Source organism: Neovison vison, chromosome 5, assembly GCF_020171115.1.
Source record: "Neovison vison isolate M4711 chromosome 5, ASM_NN_V1, whole genome shotgun sequence".
Classification (NCBI taxonomy): Eukaryota; Metazoa; Chordata; class Mammalia; order Carnivora; family Mustelidae; genus Neogale; species Neogale vison.
This window is the reverse complement of record NC_058095.1, coordinates 26,016,289-26,040,849: the sequence shown is the minus strand read 5'-3', so window position 1 is coordinate 26,040,849 and position 24,561 is coordinate 26,016,289. Positions and strand designations below refer to the sequence as shown.

The window sequence follows — 24,561 nt, the reverse complement described above, 5'->3', positions numbered from 1 at the left end:
AATTCCATGCTAAAAAATGATACATAAGTACGCCTGGTGTGAGTAGGAGTTTGTACTTTAATGATTAAAATAAATATCGTGTTGTTACCTGGTTAAGAAGATAGGACTGGGAATGAATTGACTTGAGTGTTCTTACTCAGTGTTTTCAACAACCAGGTTACCGGCAAAGAAGTTTTTTTCTAAAAATACATATCATCTTTGGGAAATATAAGTGATTTGTGGAAGAAGAGGGGGGAATTTTCCACATTTAGGCAAACAATACTGTCAATGTGTTTGGACTAGAGTTTATTTTAGAAAGATAAAGGATGGAGGCGCAATAATATTTGGCATTTTTAATTTAGGTTTGTTTTATTTAAGTTTAATGTTAATTCCATGCTGTGTTTCAGTAAGAACAATACAGATTCTGTATCTGTGGCTCCAGTCAGATATCCAGTAGTACAAATTAGCTTCAAGTTACACATACTGAACAAAAGAGGTTGAGCGAGCGAAGGGGGGCCAGGGGCCAAAGGGAAAGGGAAGGAGAAGAAACAAAGAATTGAACACGCATGCAGGCTTTTCCATACCACCTTCAATGCTAACCTGCTTTAGAGGGAGAGTATAAGTAGGCAAGAATGAGCAGCCACGGATTGTTGAACTGTTACCAGCACCATGCTTTTCAGCAACATTTCAGCAGAGTTTGAAAACACTTTACAGCAAAACCATTACAACTCTCCAAACAATCTTTAACCACTTCAAGCTAACACCCAATTAATTTTAAACATTGGTATAAAATTCAATTTAAACAATTAGAAAAAGGAAAAATGATACCACAATGCCTCTATAGTGTGATTAACCTCTCTCTTAGATGCTTGCATCACCTAGAAGTCTAATGGATTTCGAATGTAATTTCCATTTCTAATGGTGATCTTGCCACATCTGGCAGGAGACAATACAGTAATGCTGAAAAAGCCTCTATGCAGTCCTGTTAGTGTCTTAAAGAACCTAAAAGCTGGGACCAGTAAAATCCACAGAAATTCACTCTTGCCTTTAAGAACTTTTGAAAACTGTTTTTTAAAATTTAAAAAAAAAAAAAAAAAAAAAAACAACAGGGCAGGAACCTAAATTCTGAGACCAAATGTAAAAGTCAGATTTGGTGGTTCTCAGTGACAATGGGGGAATTTCCAATGGGAGTGGGATGGGAAGGAATGGGGTAGTCAGAGATGGTTTCTCTTGTTGGCTTTTATGTCTCACTGATTTTCATCTTCCACATCCTGCAGCGCTTCTTTATTCTGCTCTTCACCTGCAAAGAAGAACAAATTAATTATTTTACACTGACTAAATTAGACTGTTGTAGTAACAAAGAAAGGTATCATTCCAAGCACAGACGCCTTACATTTGCTACAACTGATATTAAACACAGACAGCCAAAGGACTTATACCATCCTTGACACCTGAAATGCCTAAGCCAAGAAGTGCTGCTGGATCAAGGTCCTGAATGGTCAATAGTCAGGATGAAAAAGAAAAAAAACCAATGCACAGTAAAACTATTTTTATGCTAAATAAGCTCTTAAAAGTAGACAGCCAAGGTAACCATATTGTTAAAATGATTTTCAAGCTTTCATGTATATCTTGGGTCAAAATACTCTTTCTCAATAACCTCACCTCTTTAAGAATCAAGGGTACTTATTAGGGTTTTTTTTTTGGTAAAATCTACCCACAAGCTCCATGTGAAATGCTTCAGTAGAGAAATGAGCAGTAAGATGCTCCAAAGAAATTCTTCAATTTTAGAGGGAGGGTTCTGCTTTTTTAAGTGAGTTTACATTTTGTATCTTAGCCAGTCACACCAAACCATAAACCAAGTTTCTTACTCCAGAGTGAAACAGCATGCTCAAAGTAAACCAGACCGCTGAGGTTATTAAAGAAGGGCATTTGGACCAGTTCTCTCATGCCGGTTTTTCTTTTCCCTTAAAACATGATGATTGGGCTGAGGAATTTGAACTGCACTATGACATGCAACAGAAAGCCAGCCTATTCACTGGAGAATCATCTACCTATTAAAAAGCATTAAATAAGTCAGCCATAATAAAAAAAAAAAAGCATGCAGGCTTTTGCTAAAAAATAACAAAAGAGGTTAAAGTTACATTCTTTTGTGCTTTAACAGATCACTACAATTCCTATGTAGTTAACAGTTTGAATCAAAATAAATAAATAGTTAACTAATCCAACAATCATTTCGGTTCAGACAATCCATCCATTGATATTGCTTATTAATTAGGATGGACAAATGACACTAAGACTGGGTGCCTACCAACATAAAGCGTTTAACCTGAGGAGTGCTTTTTAAGCAGTCTGAAAGACCTTGATATGATAAAACAATGCTGTTACGGCAACAAGGATTAGGTAAGCGTATTTTTAGACACTTGAAATTTTCTTCTCTGACCAAAATATTTGATAGTGAAATGTGACTCTTTTTAAAAAGTTCTTAAGGTGGGGTGCCTGGGTGGCTCAGTGGGTTAGGCCTCTGCCTTTGGCTCAGGTCATGATCTCAGGGTCTCTGCTCAGCAGGGAGCCTGCTTCCCCCACCCCCCGCCGCCTGTCGGCCTACTTGTGATCTGTGTCAAATAAATAAATAAAGTATTTTTTAAAAAAAGAAAAGTTCTTAAGGCACATAAAGAGTTTTGACTCATATATATAGAAAAAGACATGCAAAGACAGACCAAAAAAACCATTTACAGAGGAAAGAAATGATGCACCACCCAATGATTCCCAAAATAATGTATTCAAACTCAGGAAATGATAGGAACATTCACACTCATTTTTAACAGCAATACACTGCCAAAATATGATTAAGAAACAACAACAGAGCACACTCTAATTCACTTATAAGCAACCATTATATTTGCCAAAAGTTCCAAGTAACTTTGGCATAGAATACTGTCAGATGAGTCACACCCAACCAGAGGTAGACAGAGGTAGCAGATCATAAATGTCTTGGAAGGTTTCACATCCTAGAATGTAGAACAGGCAGTTTTGTAAGCAAAAGGATGATGGTATATGCAGGCATGATTAGTGAAGAACCAAAACGAAAAAGCAGAATTCACTGTGCCATGATAATGACTTACAAAGTAGAGTTTTTAGGAAAAGAAGAGTTGGATTATCCTTTAGGAATCTATATTGCAAGGAAAAAGGGAGGGAGAACAATCATATGAAAGCAACATTACAAGAAAAACAAACCGAGAGAGCAGGACGAAAGAAAACATCAATGATTTAGGAGAGTAAGATTTGGGTCTTTTTACTTTGTATACACTTCACTCTACAAAGTATCTGTTTCTTTCACCTTTAAAAGGATAAAATAATATCCTCTTAAAAGGTAAACAGAAGGGGGGCCGTTTCTTTGGACAGATATTTCTTTGCCCACTGTTTCCTGATTTGGGGGGAAGAAGAGGACAGGAAGAGAACACATTTCCTATGGACTTGTTTATGAAATAGTCCTCTGAAAACAGGTTAAGAGAAAAGGACTGAAATCACTTGATGAGAAAAAGTGGTAATGTTTATAAAGATGTTCCAACACAGACAGAAGTGAACATATTCTGCAGTTTAAAAAAAAAAAAATGAAAACATCTCAGTAAAAGCTCGGGAATCGCATACACATTTCTTCCTTTAGAAACCCTTAATTCAAGTGTTTTTTTTAAACACCATTTTCCATAATAAAATTTAAAAACGAGAAAACTATCTAAATGCTCAACTATATCCAATATCCTGGGAAACTGCCAATTCCATGACTGCAATTTTGCACAGATTCTAAGTCACAAAACCAAAGTTAATAAAACATGTAATACTATACTTCTTAGGGAAAATGGCGAATAAATGACTAGTACCCACAACAATTTGTAAATTCAGATTTGTTAATTTTACTAAAATGTTCAAAGACTACTTGAATTTTTCACTGTTAAACTTGTTTCACTATTTCACTATTTTTATTTCACTATTTTTGGTGATATTTTATCGCCAAAGCACTTAAATGAAAATTAGTCTGTTTCAACCAAATTTAATAAACGGTCCATTACAGTGGTAAGAACTGAAGCAAGTGGATTTTACTAGATTTAAATGAACCTGTCTTAGGATTAAAGAAAAATCTATGTAATAAAACATTTCTGGTACAAAGAACCTTTGCAACTATGTAAAGTAGTTTCAAGAAAATATCCTATTGCAGAAGGCAATCTATTTCATAAAATGTTTGATAACCAAAAAAAAAAAAGAATTATCTTTGGCTCTATGTAAAAACAAAATGACATATAGTTTACTGGTTACCAGTGATAAGAATAGCATTAGAAAATATAAAAAAATATATTTCCATTTAATTTTACTATCTAGCAAGTTTAGTTATAAAAGTTGGAATGAACTGTTCCCCACCCCCCCCAAAAAAACAGGGTTGCAACCCAGATCATCATTTTTGTTATTTCACCCTCAGAAAATGCCCCCAGAGGTCAGAGAAGTATATACCTTACTTTAGGTCAATACCGCTTACCAAACTCTCCACATGTTTTCCTTTTATTCCCTCAAACAGGCACAGAGATATTATTCTTCTCTGAGCTGAGGGTGACTATGAAGAGTCCATAGCTGTTTGGCCATTCTTCTGAGTAGTTATTGTTTAGAATACAACAGAATGTTAAAGCTGGAAGGAACCTCAAGTCATTAGTTCAGAGATAGTAAATTGGTTTTCAGTCACACAGACTGGCAGTGGTTGCCTGAAGTGCTGTGTTGGAAAGTAATCTGTGGCTCCATCTGGCTTTGTTCAGTAAGTGTGCAAGTAGATCTTATATGCTACATATTTTAAGCCAACCCTAGTCAAGTATCTAAATACTTCATAAAGCTAGTTAGATTTAAAGCTCAGTCACCTAATTCTCACTTCAGTACCTAAGGAAGTCTAAAATCTGTCTCTATCCTTCCAGAGTGAGGAAACTTAAAATATACATGCCCAGAAAACCCATTTTCAGATGTACATTTAAGAAATATAATGCTTCCGGGGCGCCTGGGTAGCTCAGTGGGTTAAGTCTCTGCCTTCGGCTCAGGTCATGGTCTCGGGGTCCTGGGATCAAGCCCCACATTGGGCTCTCTGCTCAGCAGGGAGCCTGCTTCCCTTCCTCTTTCTCTCTGCCTGCCTCTCTGCCTACTTGTGATCTCTGTCAAATAAATAAATAAAATCTTAAAAAAAAAAAAACACTCAAAGGATCTGCAACTAAAATTGACAAACTTTTTGTTTCCACTTCCCATACCACCACCAACAACTGTAAAGCCAGCTCATAAAATGGTCATGTTACTCACTCTTCAATGATCTATCATGGATAAAAAGGATTCTCTGGAATAAGCAGAATAAAATCTCCTTTAAAAAATCAACAATTATGGGGGCACCTGGGTGGCTCAGTGGGTTAAGCCTCTGCCTTCGGCTCGGGTCATGATCTCAGGATCCTGGGATCCAGCCCTGAATCTGGCTCTCTTTTCAGCGGGGAGCCTGCTTCCCCCTCTCTCTCTGCCTGCCTCTCTGCCTACTCGTGATCTCTCTTTGTCAAATAAATAAAATCTTCAAAAAAAAAACAACAAGAACAATTATGACAAATTTGGGCATTTAAAATAATTATTAACCCCCATCACAAGACTAAGTTTTATAAAATACTACTTATATTTAAAAATAAACAACAACAACAACAGGGCCTATACCAGACCTCTTAAATAAGGACTAAGAGCAGGACATTCCATTTGCTCTATAAAATCCAGACAAAAAAAATTTCCTTTAAAGATTCCCACAGCGGCGCCTGGGTGACTCATTGGGTTAAGCCTCTGCCTTCGGCTCAGGTCATGATCTCAGGGTCCTGGGATCGAGCCCTGCATCGAGCTCTCTGCTCAGCAGGAAGCCTGCTTCCTCCTCTCTCTCTACCTACCTCTCTGCCTACTTGTGATCTCTGTCAAATAAATAAATAAAACCTTAAAAAAAAAAAAAAAAGATTCCCACAGAGAAGCTGATTCATAAATATTTACTGACATTATCTAGTTTTAACCTGAGGATAAGTCAGTCACCCAAAGCAGTGATCATGACATGCAATTACACAGATCCCTAAAATTTAATCTGAGAAAGATAAAATGAGATGGTTCCTGCCTCCAAATTCCAAAACAGTGAGAGAAGCAAACATTAGAGACAAAAATTTTTTAAATCTTCAAATATTAAAAAGAGTCCCCTTACCAAACAAGTCTTTTACATTATCATCGTACAGCCCCAAAGAGATAACTGTACTTTGAGATCATCTGCTGTAAAGGCAGTATTAAAATTTGATAGTCTGGAGGGTAGGCTGAGTCTAAACTATAGCTTAATGTGAAGAAATACCAAGGAAATCCTAAAAGTAAAAAGACCCAACAACTGAAAGAGATGCATTTAACGTCCAAGTTTCCTTACCATCACCCTGCATGTCTGAAGTCCATAGTGTCAGATTATCACGTAACAACTGCATGATAAGTGTAGAGTCCTTATAGCTTTCTTCACTCAGCGTATCCAGTTCTGCAATTGCATCATCAAAAGCTGCTTTTGCCAACCTAAAAGTATTTACATAAATATATTACAAAAATAAGCCCTTTAAAAACAGAAATGACATGTTAGAAATCAATCTTTTTCTTAAGTTATCCTGTAGTATGTTAATAGTGACACTGAATATCTTGGATTTAAATACTGAAATAAAGGAAAAACAGATACAACTTATGAAAACTATTTAATTTTGTAATCTAGCAAATTTGGAGGCAATAAAATTTTTGGAGCACTACTACTACCTTTTAAAGAAAAAACAAACAAACAAACAAACAAACAAACCCAGTCCCAGTGTGGAGCTCAACCTCACGACCTCAAGATCAAGAGCTGCATACTCTACCAACTGACCCAACCAAGCACCCTAGAGCACCATTTCTTACCAGGCTTTTGACAAGCCTGTCAGTAAACAGAATACACAGACCAAATTCTATCCTGAAGCACCACTAAAATATATGCATAATAAAAGTATTACCAAGTTCTAGTCAACAGCTCACTTATTTAATAAAATTTTAAGGTAAAAAGACAAAACGTTGAACAGCTCAGTTTAATTCCAAAGACTTTAATGCTAAAGAAGCAAAAAGGGGGGGGTATAGAACCCACAGAAATGTGGTATATAAGCCATTTTACTAAATTTAAAAGAAACAAAATCAACATTTACTGGGTATGGTACATGATGTACACCAAGTGATGCAGGACACTAGAGAAAGGAAAGAAACACTCTCAGTCCACAATGAACATCTAGGAATAGAGGACTGACTGATACACAAAACTATTATAAAACAAGTATGAAGTGCTACTCTGGAGAAAGTACTTAAGAAACCCTAGAGAATGAGCAAATCAGAAGTCAAATATGAACTCATCCAAAAGGGAAGGAGAAGAGCATGAATGGAATGCTAAAAACTGAAGTAAATGCACAGGGGCGCCTGGATGGCTCAGTTGGTTAAAGCATCTGCCTTTGGCTCAGGTCATGATCCCAGGGTCTTGGGATCGATCCCCCCATTGGGCTCCCTGCTCAGTGAGGACCCTGCTTCTCCCTCTCCCTCTACTGCTCACCCTGCTTTATGTTCTGTCAAATAAATAAATAAAAATCTTCTTTAAAAAAATTAGTAAGTTAAGCAAATGCTTAAGAGCAAAGGCATGGAGAAGACTTAAATCAAAGTGATGGAGAGCTACACTGGAGAATGACAATGAAAGATCCAATCAATACTATTAGCCGAACAGATAGCTGTAACTTCTTCAGTTAAGAACTGTACCTCTTTGGACAAACTCAACTAGGAATTTACAATGTTTTTAGATGAATAAATAACGGTTTGCATTCAAATGAATCCACCTCGTATCAGGAGAATCTCTTTCATGGAGTATCTGGCTCCTATATACTCAAGAAGACTATATACATTATTCCAATTATATGAGGAAACTAAAATAGGCAAATTCACAAAGAAAGTCAAGATTGGTGGGGGCAGGGGTTGGGAGATCTAGAGAATTACTCGGTAGTGGTTAGTTTGTTTCAGGTGATGACAAAGTTTTAGAAATACCTTCATGGTGGCAATTACACAATATTGTGGGTATATTCAATGCCATTCAACTGTACAACTTAAAAATGGTTAGAATGAGGGGTGCCTGGGTGGCTCAGTTAAGCCCAAGTTCTGTCAACTGAGCCGATTTTTTATTTCAGCTCAGGTCATGATCAGGGTCTTGGGATCAAGTCCCACGTCTAGCTCTATGCTCAGCAGGGAGTCTGCTAGATTCCCTCCCTCTGTCCCCTCCATTTACTCATTCTATAATAAATCCTTTTTAGAAATGGTCAGAATGATAAACCTCATAGTTTACAGTAATTTTTTTTCAAGTAAAAAGCTATGTACATAAAGCTATCCTTTAAAATTTCTAACTGTATCCAAAAAATTGGGAATAACCTAAAATATAAATGGGGGAATCAGCATACAAAGATGGAGAACTGCTCATATTAAAATAGAAAACATAAAATACGTACACTAAGAGCCTAACTATATGAACATGCCTACAAAGACTAAAAGCGAATATTAAAAAAAAGTCTACTGTAATTCCACTCTCCCATAACAAGTTTAAAATTCAACCTACCAACAAAACTTTTCCCTGTCAACATAATCCAAAACTGCTATCCTAGTGAACTGAGACAGGGTTGGTCTTAAAATCATCCAAAGCAGTTTCATTAAGAGCTAAAAGAATTCTCTGTTACATGGCCAACGCTGCAAAGGCAATCCCAGGAAACAAGACAATTCTCTTTTGTAACTTTTTTCACTTTCACAGTGAGAGCTTTTGTTTTCTTCCATGACTTACCTGCAGGCACGGTCGGGGGAATTAAGAATTTCATAGTAGAATACGGAAAAGTTGAGAGCAAGACCTAAGCGAATTGGATGCGTTGGTGGAAGTTCTGTCATTGCAATATCACTAGCAGCTTTATAAGCCACTAGGCTGTTCTCTGCAGCCTCCTTCCTGTCATTTCCCGTGGCAAATTCAGCCAGATACCTGTGGTAGTCCCCTTTCCTAAAACAAAACAAAATAAAACAAACACAATTAGGAAAAATACTTTTTAAATGAAAGTAAACTTAAAATTTTGTAGTCTGTAAAGTGAAACATGACAGAAATATATTTCATAATTAACACGGATACTTCAATAATTTCCCAAGTCTCTTTCAACAAAGACTGACTAGTCTATTCAGTTTTCCACCTCAGAGTTCAGAATACCAAATATAAGCAAAAACCTAGCGAAATTAACTGCAAAGCTTCAAAAATCAGTATATTTTTGGGACGCCTGGGTGGCTCCGTTGGTTAAGCGGCTGCCTTCGGCTCAGGTCATGGTCCCGGGGTCCTGGGATCGAGTCCCACATCAGGCTCCTTGCTCAGCGGGGAGCCTGCTTCCCCCTCTGCCTCTGCCTGTCATTCTGTCTGCCTGTGCTCGCTCTCTCTCCCTCTCTTAAAAAAAAAAAAAAAAAAAAATCAGTATATTTTTCACTGGCTAAAATTAAACACAAAAAAGTGGTTCCAGAAAAAAATGGCATGGCAGTTTCTTAATTTTGAAATAAAACTTCGACATAAATGGTAAAACTAAACTCTCTAATACATTGCTACAGCTGGCGGGTAACTCCACACAAAAAACAAATGCACAGAGGGACACCTAGGTGGCTCAGTTGGTTAAGTGGCTGCCTTCAGCTTGGGTCATGATCCCAGGGTTCTGGGATCGAGTCCCTCTTCGGAACTTGCTCAACAAGGAGCCTGCTCTGCCTGCTGCTCTCTCTGCTACTCCCTCTCTCTCTGACAAATTTTTAAAAATGCAAATAGATAAAATCTAGTACTCTTACACTAAACAGTCTTAAGTGCAACAATAATTGTTCATTAGCAGTGAATATGCAACCGAGCACTCAAAAATTAAGTTTAAAATCATCCCTCCCATGTAACTATCCTAACATTAAACAACTATTCTTAAATAAAAGTTGAACACCTAACACAGAAGAAGTAGTAATTCTAAGGGGGCCAACATTTAATCTGACATTTTCCCTTCTAGTATAGAACCTACATTTTATAATAGAAAACCTTGGACTCGCCAGTGTTAGCTGCTGGAATGAGGTGTTTGTCCAGTACATCCAGAATGTCACAACAGATTAACTTTAGTTCAGTCTCAACCTGAAAAAAAAGTCAAAAATTGTTTATGTCTAAGAAACTGCATAAACTATGACATATTCTCCCTCTAGTTTTTAGGGAGTCACAGTAAACACAATACATTTCTTTATGAAACCTTCTTTCCCACTCTTGATTTTAAAAAGCAGAGTAAAGTTGTCTCCAGGCTACAGAAATTATCCTCCTTCTGCATGCTGTTAGTTTAGTGCTTTAAAACAACCAACCAACCCACCACCACCACCATACAGGGCACGTGGCTGGCTCAGCTGGTGGAGCACGTTGACTCTTGACCTCACGTTGAGTGTAGAGATTACTTAAAATTAAAACCCTAAAAACAAAACCCACACCAACAACCTCATGATTCAGCTACAGACCTGAAAGTAACACTAATTACTACTTATTGAGAGCTGCACACTTCTATTAATTAGCATATAAGGTATAAACTATCATGTACATGAGGAAACAAAGATTATGATATTTGGCCAAAAATCACCAATTTAAAGACCTTCAAGAGGGAGAGTAGGATTTGAACCCAGACATACTATAGAGCCTAAGGTCACATTTTTTAAGGGATGGAACAAAAATTCAAATCCAGGCAGTCTGCCGCCAATGTTCACATTCCTAACCACTACTATGCTCAATAGGCAATCACTTTAGTGGCTGAGATCCACAACAGTTATGGCACCAAAAATCTGTATACTAAAGTAAATATTGCTACTTACCTAAAATTTATCACACTTAAAACGCATACCATCACCCAACACACATACACATCTTGTTCTCTATTTTCCATTAATACACAGTAACACTGCTGAACCTTTCCAAGTTCTTCTTATGCCCTCTGGAACTTTCTTTCCATTGTAAAGAATTCCCCCACTCTCTCTCCTCCTAATCTCATTCTGGTGCTAGGTTAAACTAGCTCTTTCCTGAATTAACTACCTCCCCGTGTCTTTTCAAGTGGCAATTACTGTAGGACTAAGACACCTTCTGAATTCTCCTAGCTCCCCACTATGACTGGCTGCTATTACTCCAAATGGCTCCCCCTTGGAAGCTCATCCTCTACATTCCAATTTCTAAGCCTCTGTCATCAGTGGATCTCTATATGCCTTTCATCCATATTCACAGCCTACCTCACCAATTCCTAGTATCACACCAAGGTATCACACCCATGTTCCTTTCAAAAGAGTTCCTTGACCTCAACTACATGCCCTTTTTTGTCAATATCCCTAACTGTGTTGCTTTATCCAGGAAGTCTGAAATTATTTCACCGCTGGACTGTAACTTCCTTTTTATTTCTTTTATTCCTGTTATTCCTACTTAGGGACACATCAAGACACCCAGCCACTTGAATCTTTCATCTTCCCCCAATTTATCAGTCCCTCTCTTTATTTCCTGCTTCCTTTCCTACTTAGTCCAAATCCCATTCCTGCTGAGACACCAAACTTTTCTATTTACAATCCATATTCTTGTTCCAACATATCTGAGCTTTAACGGACACACTGATAACCTTCTATGCGACCCATTATGTTAATCAATCACTCAGAACTGTAGTTTTCCCATCTATAAAGTAGAACAATAACCTAGTCTTTACAGGGTCTTTTAAATAAATACCCTACCTTGCACAATTACATGTACTAATAAATATCTCTCCACTTAAAACAGTGTCCAACAGAGGTAGAGATAATTAATAAATGGAGTTTCTGCTCAGCAGGGAACCTGCTCCCCCGCGCCCGCCTGTCTCTGCCTACTTATGATCTTTGTCAAATAAATAAATAAATAAATAAAATCTTTTTAAAAAAAAATAGTTCTCTACTTGTGTGGTGTTGAAAACTAAACACCCTCTACAGCTTCCAGAGGAAAATTCTTCACACCTCTTTCCTGAAATATTGTATGGCCTACCATAACCCAGAGAAGTTAAAATGAAAATTCATTAAAATAGAAAAATGTTATTACACATGTATGCACCACATGTGCCCTGGGCTGTGATCCAAAATGTCCAAAACCGGGGTGGCTGGGTGGTTCAGTCAGTTAAGCATCTGCCTTCAGCTCAGGTCATGATCCTAGGATCCTGAGATGGAGTCCCATGTCACAGTCTCTGATCAGTGGTGAGCCAGCCTCTCCCTTCCTCTCTGCCCCTCACCTGACTCATGCACTCTGACTCTCAAATAAATAAATAAATCTTTAAAAAGATGTCCAAAACCTGGAGCACTTGGCTGGCTTAGTCAGAAAGAACATGTGACTCCTATCTAGGAGTCATGAGTTCAAGTCCCACACTGGGTGCAGAGATTAAATAAATAAAACTTTAAAATAAAATATCCAAAACCAGATGCCAAGAAAGCATCTTTCTTTAAAGATGCCCAGGATATGATGATCTTACCATTTGCCGATATTCCCGAATCATTTTTAGTTTGTCTTCTCCTCCCTTGTTTTCTTCTTTCTGTTCAATGCTGCTGATTATTCTCCAGGAAGCTCTTCTAGCTCCAATCACATTTTTATATGCAACAGATAGGAGGTTTCTTTCTTCAACTGTCAACTCCACATCCATCCCTGCTACTTTCTTCATTGATTCCACCATTTCTGTAAGAGAAAAGTAAAATCAGATCTTACACAAGTAAGTTTTATTATACAATATCCCTTCACAATACATCTTTTTTTTCCTGTCAAGCTAGCGTAAAATGTAAAGAATCTTAACAAATCATTAACAAATCTTAACAATCATTGAAACTAATATGAGTAGGGGTGCCTAGGTGACTCAGTTGGGCACCTGCCTTTGGCTCAGGTTATGATCCTGTGAGAAAGTCCCGCACTGGGGGCTCTCCTCTTCTCCTCCGCCCCTTCTCTCAAACAAATAATGAAATCTTTAAAACACGAGTTAATAAAAAACTAAAAAACATGTCAAAGAAAACAAACTAAAAGCCTAGAACAAGAGAATCGATAATAAAAGATCTATGGAATCAAAACTTCATATACTTCAAAACTGTAATCCACAGTACGGTTTGGAAAGATTTATCTCATTAAATAAGGGAATTAGGGGGGCGCCTGGGTGGCTCAGTGGGTTCAGCCTCTGCCTTCAGCTCGGGTCATGATCCCGTGGTCCTGGGATTGAGCCCCGCATCAGGCTCTCTGCTCAGCAGGGAGCCTGCTTCCCTTCCTCTCTCTCTGCCTGCCTCTCTGCCTACTTGTGATTTCTGTCAAATAAATAAATAAAAATCTTTTTAAAATAAATAAATAAATAAGGGAATTGGGGGGGCACCTGGTGGGTTCACATGGTTAAGCATCTACCTTTGGTTCAGGTCATGATTCCAAGGTCCTGGGATTAAGCCTTGCATAGGACTCCCTGCTTGGCGGGGAGCCTGCTTCTCCCTCTCCTTCTATTGCTCCCCCTGCTTGTGCTCTCTTGCTCTGTCGAACACATAAACAAAAATCTTTAGGGACACTTGGGTGGCTCAGATAGTTAAGCCGCTGTCTTTGGCTCCTGTCATATCATGTCATGGTCCCAGGATCCTGGGATCGAGTCCCACATCAGGTTCCTTGCTCGGCAGGGAGCCTGCTTCTCTCTCTCTCTGCCTCCGTCTGCCACTCTGCCTGCTTGTACTTGCTCTTTCTCCCTCTGACAATAAACAAAATCTTTTAAAAAAAAAAAAATCTTTTAAAAAATAAGAGAACTAGGAAGACACCTGCCCATTTCCTAGTACAAATAATTGAGTTGGCAGTTTAGACAAAGATTAAAAAGTTACAGGCTCTAGGGGCACCTGGGTGGCGCAGTCATTTGAGTGTCTGACTCCTGCTTTCAGTTCAGGTTGTGACCTCAGGGTGGTTAAGACTAAAGCCCCGTGCTCAGAAGGGAGTCTGCTTGTGTTTCTCATTCCTCTCCTTCTGCCCCTCATCCCCGCCAAAATCACTCTCTCTAAAATAAATAAATCTTAAAAAAAAAAAAAAAAGTTACAGGCCCTGTTACAAAGTTACAGTAATTTTTAAGAAAAATATTTTCTTACAAATAATTTCCCAAGTAAATACAAATAAACTGTAGTTCGAAGTCCTGGGAGTAAAGAGCATTCATATAGGAAGCATACACATTTGGGCGTCTGGTTAGTCACAAACACAAACCAAACTTATCTTTGGTTTCCATCCTTCCTTCTTTAGAAGGGCACTGTCCACCTCCTACGAATTCAATTCATCAGCAAACATTCTGATGGTTCCTATCTGTTACCACTAGGTGGCAACCAAAGAAAGGGGAGCAGATAAATCTTAGCCGATCCCCAAGTAAAGGAAAAAACAGGTAACACAATTAAAGTGAGTGGCTGGGGCGCGTGGGTGGCTCAGTGGGTTAAAGCCTCTGCCTTCAGCTCAGGTCGTGATCTCAGGATCCTGGGATCGAGCCCGGCATCGGGGTCTCTACTCAGCAGGGAGCCTGCTTTCCTTCCTCTCTCTGCCTGCCTCTCTGCCTACTTGTGATCACTCTGTCAAATAAATAAATAAAATATTAAAAATAAATAAATAAATAAAGTGAGTGGCTCAGTCCTTATGCGTCTGCCTTAGGCTCAGGTCATGATTCCAGGGTCCTGGGATCAAGCCCCACATCTCGCACTCAGCTTGCGGGAAGCCTGCTTCTCCCTCTCTCCCACTCCCCCTGCTTGTGTTCCCTCTCTAGCTGTCAAATAAATAAATAGAATCTTAAACCAAAACAAAACAAAAAGGCATCTGACTCTTGATCTCAGCTCAGGTCTTGATTTCAGGGCCATGAGTTCAAGCCCCACACTGGACATGGGGCCCACTTAAAACAGGTGGCTCAGTCAGTTAAGCATCTGACTCCTGATTTCAGCTATGTATGTGTGCACGATCTCTCCTTCTCTAATAAATAAATACATCTGCTTTAAAAACTTAAAAAAATATAAAAACAATGCATGTGAATGCAGAGGAAGAACCAAAAACAGCTCAATGAACACTAACCTATTAATGAAAACTATGCTTTTAGAAAAAACTAAGTGCTATATTACCATATGGTTCTCCAACTTTACTGATTCAGAATCTTTAGTACTAAGACCCAAGGATCTGCATTTTAATAAGCACCCTTAGCATACATTAACACTCTAAACATAATCAATACCTTAAGGTATGATGCAGATGGTAACTGTATGACACACTGCTTACTAGTTAAATTATGTGTAATCCCAAGGAAATATGTTTAAAAAACATCATCCTTTTGGGAATATCAGGAAACTAAGAGAAACGTTAAAATGGTAAGGTCTTTGGCAAATAGTTTGGTAGTTCCTATACTGTTAGAACACCCTAAGACTCAGCAATTCCACTACTGGGCATTACCCAAAAGAAAAGAAAATACATCTTCACAAAGACTTTTTACACAAATGTTCACAGAAACTTTATTCAAGACAGCTAAGATGACAACCCAAAAGTCCATGTATACAATGGAATTACTACTCAAGAACAAAAAATAAACCAAGGATTCAAGTAACATGGATGAGTTGTAAAATCATGCTAACTGAAAAAAGTCAGGCCAAAAAACACTGATTCACTTTAAGTTATAGAAAATGGAAAACTATAAACACAGCAAGTAAGTGATTACCAAGGTATGGAGGTGAAGTGAGGGGAGCTTGTGTGCAAAGAAAATGTGCAAATAACAGAACTGCTCTACTGCAGTGGTTCTACAACTGAACAGATTAATCAAACACTGAATTTTGGTTTAAAAACCAAAGAACCTTGAATAACCTAAACCTTGAATAACACAGGAAAACAGAGGGAGCAGACCCACCAAGCAGTCAGAAATCCAAGCATACCTTTTGACTCACCCCCGTCAAAACTTTACTAATGATCTACTGCTGACCAGAAGCCTTGCTGATAATTAACACCTATTTTTTATGTCATTTGTATTTGTATTATATACTGTATTCCACAATAAAGCAAACTAGGAGAAAGAAATTGTTAGAAAATCCTAAGAGAAAAAATGTTCACGATATTCACTGGAAAAAAAAAAAAAAATCTGTATTTAAGTGGACCCACACAGTTCAAACCCATGTTGTTCATCAAGAGTCAACTATACATGTAAAAGAGATCACATACAAATACTTTAATAAGGTGGATTTTTAAGATTTTATTTATTTATTTGACAGAGAGAAAGAGAGAGAGAGAGCGAGCGCGCACAGGCAGGCAGAGCAGCAGAGTGAGAGGGAGAAGCAGGCTCTCTGTTGAGCAGGGACCCTGACATAGGACTGGATCCCAGGACTCTGGGACCATGACCTGAGCCAAAGGCAGATGCTTATTTGACTGAGCCACCAGGCGCCCCAATAAAGCAGACAGATTTTTTTTTTAAAAGATTTTATTTATTTATCTGACAGACAGAGATCACAAGTAGGCAGAGAAGCAGGCAGAGAGAAATAGAGAGGAGGAAGCAGGCTCCCTGCCAAGCAGAGAGCCCAATGCGGGGCAGAACCCTGGGATCATGACCTGAGCCGAAGGCAGAGGCTTCAACCCACTGAGCCACCTAGGTGCCCCCAGATTTTTTAATGTAGTTCTGGAACATTAAGGAAAGACATATTGGGGGCACCTGGATGGCTCAGTCATTAAGCATCTGCCTACAGTTCAGGCCATGATCCGAAGGTCCTGGAATGGAGACCCACACTATACTCCCTCCCCACCCAGAAGCCTGCTTCTCTCCCTCCCCCTGGCTTGTGTTTCCTCTCTCACTGTTGTCAAATAAATAAATAAAATCTTAAAAAAAAAAAAATAAAAGAAATATTAGGAAGTACAGTAGTAAGACCATTAATTCATTTGTGGAAGCCTGAAAGCGTTCCTTTTTTTTTTTAAATAGTCATGAAAAGAAAGTCTAAATTCAGGGGCAGTGAAGTTGGAAGGTAATTTCAAGCTCACTTCCATACTAGTTTGTATTTTCAAAAACTAACAAATTAAACATTCCTCAGAAGTGAACCAGTAAGGGGCGCCTGGGTGGCTCAGTGGGTTAAGCCGCTGCCTTTGGCTCAGGTCATGATCTCAGTGTCCTGGGATCGAGTCCCGCATCGGGCTCTCTGCTCAGCAGGGAGCCTGCTTCCTCCTCTCTCTCTCTCTCTGCCTGCCTCTCTGCCTACTTGTGATCTCTCTCTGTCAAATAAATAAATAAAATCTTAAAAAAAAAAAAAAAAAAAAAAGAAGTGAACCAGTAAACTTTTCTAAACTGGCCCTAACAAAGTAATTTAGAAAGTAACCTAGCTACACCATTAATCCTTTTAAACTGTAAGACTCTGCAACATTATATATGAAAAAACTATACACAAGTATCTAATACCACCAAAAATTTAACAGTATGACTCTGGGTACTATTCCGGATAATTTACATTTCCTTCACTTCTCTGTGCTTTAAAATTTTTTCAACATTTCTGGGGATGCCTGGGTGGCTCAGTTGGTTGGGCGGCTGCCTTCAGCTCAGGTCATAATCCCAGCGTCCTGGGATCGAGTCCCACATCGGGCTCCTTGTTCTGCAGGGAGCCTAGCCTGCTTCTCCCTCTGCCTGCAACTCTGCCTGCCTGTGCTCGCTCGCGCGCTCTCTCTCTCTCTCTGACAAATAAATAAATAAAATCTTTTAAAAAAATTTTTTCAACATTTCTTTTTTAAAGAGATTTTTGTTTGTTTGTTTGACAGCAAGCACAAGCAGGGGAAATGGCGGGCAGAGGGAGAGGAAGAAGCAGGCCACCCCCACCCCACCCCACGCAGAGGAGGTAGCCCAAAGTGGAGCTTGATCCCAGGACACTGGGATCACGACCTGAGCCAAAGGCAGATACTTACCAACTGAGCTACCCAGGCACCCCCAAAATTTTCAACATTCCAACAATATTTTTACAATATGGAGGAAGAGGAGAAATATATTTAAAGCACTCAATAATTACTCTATCCCAGATTAAATTCAGTATTCTCTTCATTTAGAAACACGGGGCACCTGGGTGGCTCGTGGGTTAAGCCGCTGCCTTCAGCTCAGGTCATGATCTCAGGGTCCTGGGATCGAGTCCCGCATCGGGCTCTCTGCTCGGCAGGGAGCCTGCTTCCCTCTCTGTCAAATAAATAAAACCTTTAAAAAAAAAAGAAAGAAAGAAAGCCAAAAACAGAGGCGCCTGGGTGACTCAGTGTGTTAAAGTCTCTGCCTTCGGCTCAAGGTCATGATCTCAGGGTCCTGGGATCGAGCCACACACATCGGGCTCTCTGCTCAGCGGGGAGCCTGCTTCCCTCTCTCTCTCTGCCTACTTTTGATCTCTGTCAAATAAATAAATAAATCTAAAAAAAAGAAAAAGAAAAAGAAAAAAAAAAAAGAAAGCCAAAACCAAGGCAAAAAAGACTATGGTACAACTACAGAAGCAGCAGTTGTCCAGTTTTAGTAAATAACAGCTTTACTGATCTGCAATTCACATATACAATTCATCCATTTAAAATGTAGTGATAGTTTCAGTATATTCACAAATTTGTGCAACTATTACCACAACCAATTTTAGAATATTTTTATCACTTGAAAAAGAAATACTCCATATCCATTAGCAGTCACTCCCCTTCTATCCCCAACTTCATCAACCCTAGGTACCCACCTACTTTCATTCTATGGATTTATGTCCATTCTGGACATTCCATATAAATAGAACTATATGCAGGCATTCCTTGTTTTATTACGCTTCACAGAATTGTGTTTTTTACAAACTGAACATCTGTGGCAACCCTATGTGAAGGAAGTCTATTGGCATCTTATTTCCAATACCATTTGTTCATTTCATGTTTCTGTGTCAAATTTCAGTAATATAAATGTGTTCTAACTGTTCCACTGACCTGCCTGCCATTCAGTGCCATGTCATATCTCCCCCACCCTCCACTGTCCTCTCCCTCTCTTCCCTCGGGTCTCCCTATTCTGAGACACTATAATAGTGAAATTAGCTCAATTAGTAACACTGAAATGGCCCCTAAGTCAAGTGAAAGGAAGTTTCACAGATCTCTCACGATAAATCAAAAGCTAGCAATGATTAAGCTTAAGGTAAGGAAGGTGTGCTGAAAGCTGAGACAAGCCAAAAGCTAGGCCTCTTATGCCAACAATCCTCCAAGTTATGAATACAAAGTAAAAGTTCTTAAAGGAAATGAAAAGTACTTCACCAGTTAACACAGGAATAGAAGCAAACAGCCCTATCATTAATAGGGAGAAAGTTTTAGTGGTCTGGATAGAAGATCACACCAGCCACAACATTCCTTTAAGACAAAACCTAATCCAGAGCAAGGCCCTAACTTTATTATATGAAGGCTAAGAGAAGTGAGGAAGCTGCAGGAGAAAAGGTCAGGACAGCAGAGGTTGATTCCTGAGGTTCAAGGGAAGAAGTCATCTCCCTAACAAGTGGAAGCAGCAAGTGCTGATGTAGAAGCTGCAACAAGTTATTCAGAAAATCTAGTTAACATCATTAATGAAGGTGGTTACATTAACAGATTCTCATTGTAATAGAAACAGCCTTATCTAAGACTTTCAGAGCGGAAGAAAAGCCAACGACTGTCTTCAAAATTTCAAAGGACAGGGCGCCTGATGGCTCAGTGGGTTAAAGCCTCTGACTTCAGCTCAGGTCATGATCCCAGGGTTCTGGGATTGGGCCCCATATCAGGTTCTCTGCTCAGGAGGGAGCCTGCTTCCCCCTGCCTTCCCCCCCCACCCGCCCGCCTTCTCTCTGCCTGCCTCTGCCTACATGTGATCTGTCAAATAAATAAATAAAATCTTAAAAAAAAATTTTTTTTTCAAAGGACAGGCTGACTCTCTTGTTAGGTAGGAGCTAATGCAGTTGGTGAATTTAAGTTGAAGCCAATGCTTACTGACCATTCTGAAAACCCTAGGCCCTTAAGAATTATGCTAAATCCAGGTGTCTGGCTGGCTCAGTCCGTAGAGTTTGCAACCCTTGATCTCAGGGTTCTGAGTTCAAGCCCCACACTGGATGTAGCAATTATTTATAAACACAATCTTTAAAAAAGAAAAAAACGAATAAGACTAAATCTACTCTACCTGTGCTGTTTAAGGGAACAAAGCCTGGATGACAGTGCATCTGTTTACAACATGGTTTACTAAGTATTTTTTAAAAATCTATTTATTTTGGGGGGTAAGGGGGAAAGGAAGAGAGGGAATCCCAAGCAGACTCCCTCCCAAGTGAGGAGCCCAACATGGGGCTCAATCCCATAACCATGAGATCACAACCAGAGACAAAACCAAGAGTCAGTCGACTTAACCAACGAAGCCAACCCAGGCACACCAGTTTACCGAGTATTTTTTTTAAGCCCACTGTTGAGACATAATGCTCAGGAGAAAAAAAAAAAAAATTTTTTTTTCCCTTTCAAAATATTACTTCTCAATGACAATGCACCTGGTCACCCAAGAACTCTGATAAAAATAGACAAGAGTAATGTTTTCACATGCCTGCTAACACAACATCCAGTCTGCATCCCGAAGATCAAGGAGTAATTATGACTTTAAAATGTTGTTATTTAAAAAATACACTTGAGAGGTGCATGGCTGGCTCAGTCAGCAGAACATGCCACTCTTGATCTTGGGGTCAGGAGTTCAAGCCCCATGCTGGGTGTAGAAATTACTGAGGAAGGAAGAGAGTAAGGGAGGAATTAATTTTGTAAGGCTACAGCTGCCATAGTCAGTCATTCCTCTGACAGATCCAGGTAAAATAAACTGAAAAACTTCTGGAATCATAATTCGAGATGCCATTAAGAACATGACTGATGGAAGGAGGTCAGTATATCAGCATTAGCAGGAGTTTGGAAGATGATGATTCCAACCCTCCTGGATGACTTTGAGGGCTTCAAGACTTCAGTGGAGGAAGTTCACTGCAGATGTGATAGAAACAGCAAAAGAACTAGAATTAAAAGTGGACCTAACCTGCGGCACCTGACTAGCTCAGTCAGTACAGCATGAGGCTCTTGATCTCGGGGTCCTAAGTTCAAGACCCATGTGGGATATAGACATTACTTAAATAAATATACTTTTTTTAAAAGATTTTATTTATTTATTTGACAGAGATCACAAGTAGGCAGAGAGGCAGGCAGAGAGAGAGGAGGAAGCAGGCTCCCCGCTGAGCAGAGAGCCTGATGTGGGGCTGGATCCCGGGACCCTGGGATCATGACCTGAGCTGAAGGCAGAGGCTTTAACCCACTGAGCCACCCAGGCGCCCCATAAATAAATATACTTTAAAAAGTGGACCTAATCAAAACCAAAACAAGATATACCACCTGTCAGAATGGCTAGTATCAAAAACAAACAAAAAAAGAACAAGAAATAACAAGTGTTGGTAAGCATGTGGCAAGAAAGGAACACTAATGCACCTTTGGTGGCAAGGTAAACTGGTGCAGCCACTGTGGAAAACAGTATGGAGATTCCTAAACATTAAAAACTGAAATACCATGATTCAGTTATTCCACTACTGAGCATTTACTTAAAGAAAATGAAAACACTAATTTGAAAAGACACATGCACCCGTTTATTGCATTATTACCCGTTTACTGCATTATTACAACAGCCAAGACAGAGAAGCAACGAAATGTCCATCTACAGATGGATAAAGAAAATATATGTGTACAAATGTACACACATACAACCCTAAACCCTTACAATGGAAAATTACAGCCATAAAAAAGAATGAGATCTTGTCATCTGCAACAACATGAATGAACACAGAGGGTATTGTCCTAAATGAAGTAAGACAAAGACAAATATTATATGGTTTCACCGATACATGCAATCCAAAAAACAAATGAACAAAAAGCAGAAACAGACCCATAAATACGGAGAACAAACTGGTGGTTTTCAGAGGAAAGGGACGTTGATGGATGGGCAAAAAAGTGAAGGGGAATGGGAGGTATGGGCTTCCAATTTTGGAATGGGTTAAGTCACATGGATGAACGCTACAGCACAGGGAATATATAGTCAGTGGTGCTGTGATAGTGTTGTATGGTGGGGTACCTGGGTGGCTCAGCTGGTTAAGCATCTGCTTTGGCTCAGGTGGATCAAGCCCCACATCTGGCTCCCTGCTCAGCTGGTCTGCTTCTCTCTCCCCCTCTGCCCCTCCCCAACTGTGTGAACACTCTCGAGCTCACATGCATGCTCTCTTGCTCTCAAAGAAAATCTTTTTTTTTTTTTTTTTTTGGTAATATTTATCTATTAGTCAGGAAGAATAGTAGACAGAGAGAGAAGCAGGCTCTCCACTGAGCAAGGAGCCCAATGTGGGACCCTGAAATCATGACCTGAGCTGAAGGCAGATGCCCTACCAACCAAGCCAAATAACAAAATTAAGTGGGCCTGAAGGCTGACCTCATGATAAAACTAACAAACAAGAAGTTAGGTTGCTTCTTATGAATAGAGCAAAGAAAATGTTTTCTTGAGATGAATTTACTTAGACTTGGTTAATAAAGCAGCGGCAGGATTTAAGAAGCCTGGCTCCCAACTTTGAGAGGACTTCTACCCTGTGTAAAATGCCAACAAACAGCATCCCGTACTACACAGAAACAGCTCCCGAAAGGAAGTCAATCGATGCAGAAAAAACTTCATTGCTGGCACACGTGCCCTAACCTGCAGCAACCACCACCCTGATCAGTCAGCACACATGAACACAGAGGGAAGACCTTCCATCAGCAAAACTCTGATGAAAACTCACTGAAAACTCAGATATGGTTAGCATTTTTTAAGCAATAAAGTATTTTTAATGAAGGTATGTAAATTTTTTTAGACATGATGCTATTGCATACTTAACAGACTACAGTATATTGTAAAGGTAACTTTTATAGGCACTGGCAAACCAAAAAATTCATGACTTGCTTTATTGCTATGTTCACTTTATTGCAATAGTCTGAAACCAAACCCTCAATATCTCCAAGTATGCCTGTAATATGTTGTCCTTTATAACTGGCTTCTTTCCCCTTAGCATGTCTCCATGTTCACCCAGAGTGTAGCACCTAACAATATACTTCACATTCTACATGGATATACCACATTTTATTTATACATTTTCCAGCTACTGGATATTTGAATTGAATTTTCACTCTTTGGCTATTATGAATAATACTGCTATGAATGTAAATTTATGCAAGTACACGTTGAGGTCTCTTGGTATATACGTAGGAGTGGAACTGCGGGGTCATCACAGTAACTTTTTGAAGAAGGAACTGCCAAATTCTTTTTCACAAGGCATGCGCTATTTTTACATTCCTACCAGCAATACAGGAACATTCTAGTTTCTCTATACTCTCACCAACATTTGTTAGTTTCTTTAAAAAGGTGGGGGGGGGGCCGCACCTGGTGGCCTGGGTGGCACAGTGGTTAAGTGTCTGCCTCAGGCTCAGGTCATACCTCAGGGTCCTAGGATGGAGCCCCGCATCAGGTTCCTGCTCAGCAGGGAGCCTGCTTTTCCCTCCCCCTCTCCTGGCTCCCCCTGCTTGTGTTCTCTCATGTTCTAATAAATAAATAACTAAATAACTAAATCAATGAATGAATGAAATCTTTTTTAAAAAACCACCTTAGGGGCGCCTGGGTGGCTCAGTGGGTTAAGCCGCTGCCTTCGGCTCGGGTCATGATCTCGGGGTCCTGGGATCGAGCCCCGCATCGGGCTCTCTGCTCAGCAGGGAGCGTGCTTCCTCCTCTCTCTCTGCCTGCCTCTCTGCCTGCTTGTGATCTCTCTCTGTCAAATAAATAAATAAAATCTTTAAAAATAAAATAAAAAAAAATAAATAACCACCTTAGTGCATGTAAAGTTGTAGATGTCATTATTTTGATTTCTTTGATGGCTAATGACGTCGATTATCTTTTCACGTGCAGTGTACTGGCCATTTGTGTGTGTTCTTTGGAAAATACTCAGACATTCTACCTTTTTAAACAATATTTATTTGAGAGTGAGTGAGTGTGTGCATACACACGGGGGAGGGACAGAGGAGAGAGAATTACAAGCAGACTCCTCAGGAAATTGGATGTGGGACCATCCAAGGACCCGGATGTGGGATCATCCCAGGACCGAGTTCATGACCTGAGCCAAAACCAAGAGTCACCAGGCACCCTGCTTTGCCAACCTTTTAATTGGCTTTTTAGCCTTTTTATTACTGAGTTGTAGAAATTATTTACATTTATCTATCTATTTATTTATTTATTTATGAAGGGAGGTGTAGAAAGAGGAGGGGAGAGAATCTTAGGCAGACTCTACTCCCAGCGTGGAGCCTGAGATCATGACCTGTGATCAAAATCAAGAGTCCAGTGCTTATCCAACTGAGCCATCCAAGGGCTTCAGGAGTTACTTACTTTTAAACCCTTTTAAAACCCTAACTACTCCTCCTCTTAGTCCCTCATCTTC

General features: G+C 39.5%; 1 protein-coding gene across 1 annotated transcript in view; it reads right to left on the bottom strand.

The window, feature by feature from the left end:
• Positions 1-322: 322 nt before the first annotated feature.
• Positions 323-24,561, bottom strand: part of YWHAE (tyrosine 3-monooxygenase/tryptophan 5-monooxygenase activation protein epsilon) — a 57,660-nt gene continuing 33,421 nt past the window's right edge. The window contains exons 2-6 of the mRNA XM_044248193.1: positions 12,585-12,784; positions 10,107-10,213; positions 8,870-9,076; positions 6,428-6,564; positions 323-1,279 (exon numbers count right to left, since the gene is read on the bottom strand). Of these exons, the coding sequence (XP_044104128.1) occupies positions 1,227-1,279; positions 6,428-6,564; positions 8,870-9,076; positions 10,107-10,213; positions 12,585-12,784 (704 nt within the window). The 3' untranslated portion in view covers positions 323-1,226. The remainder of the gene's footprint in view (positions 1,280-6,427; positions 6,565-8,869; positions 9,077-10,106; positions 10,214-12,584; positions 12,785-24,561) is intronic.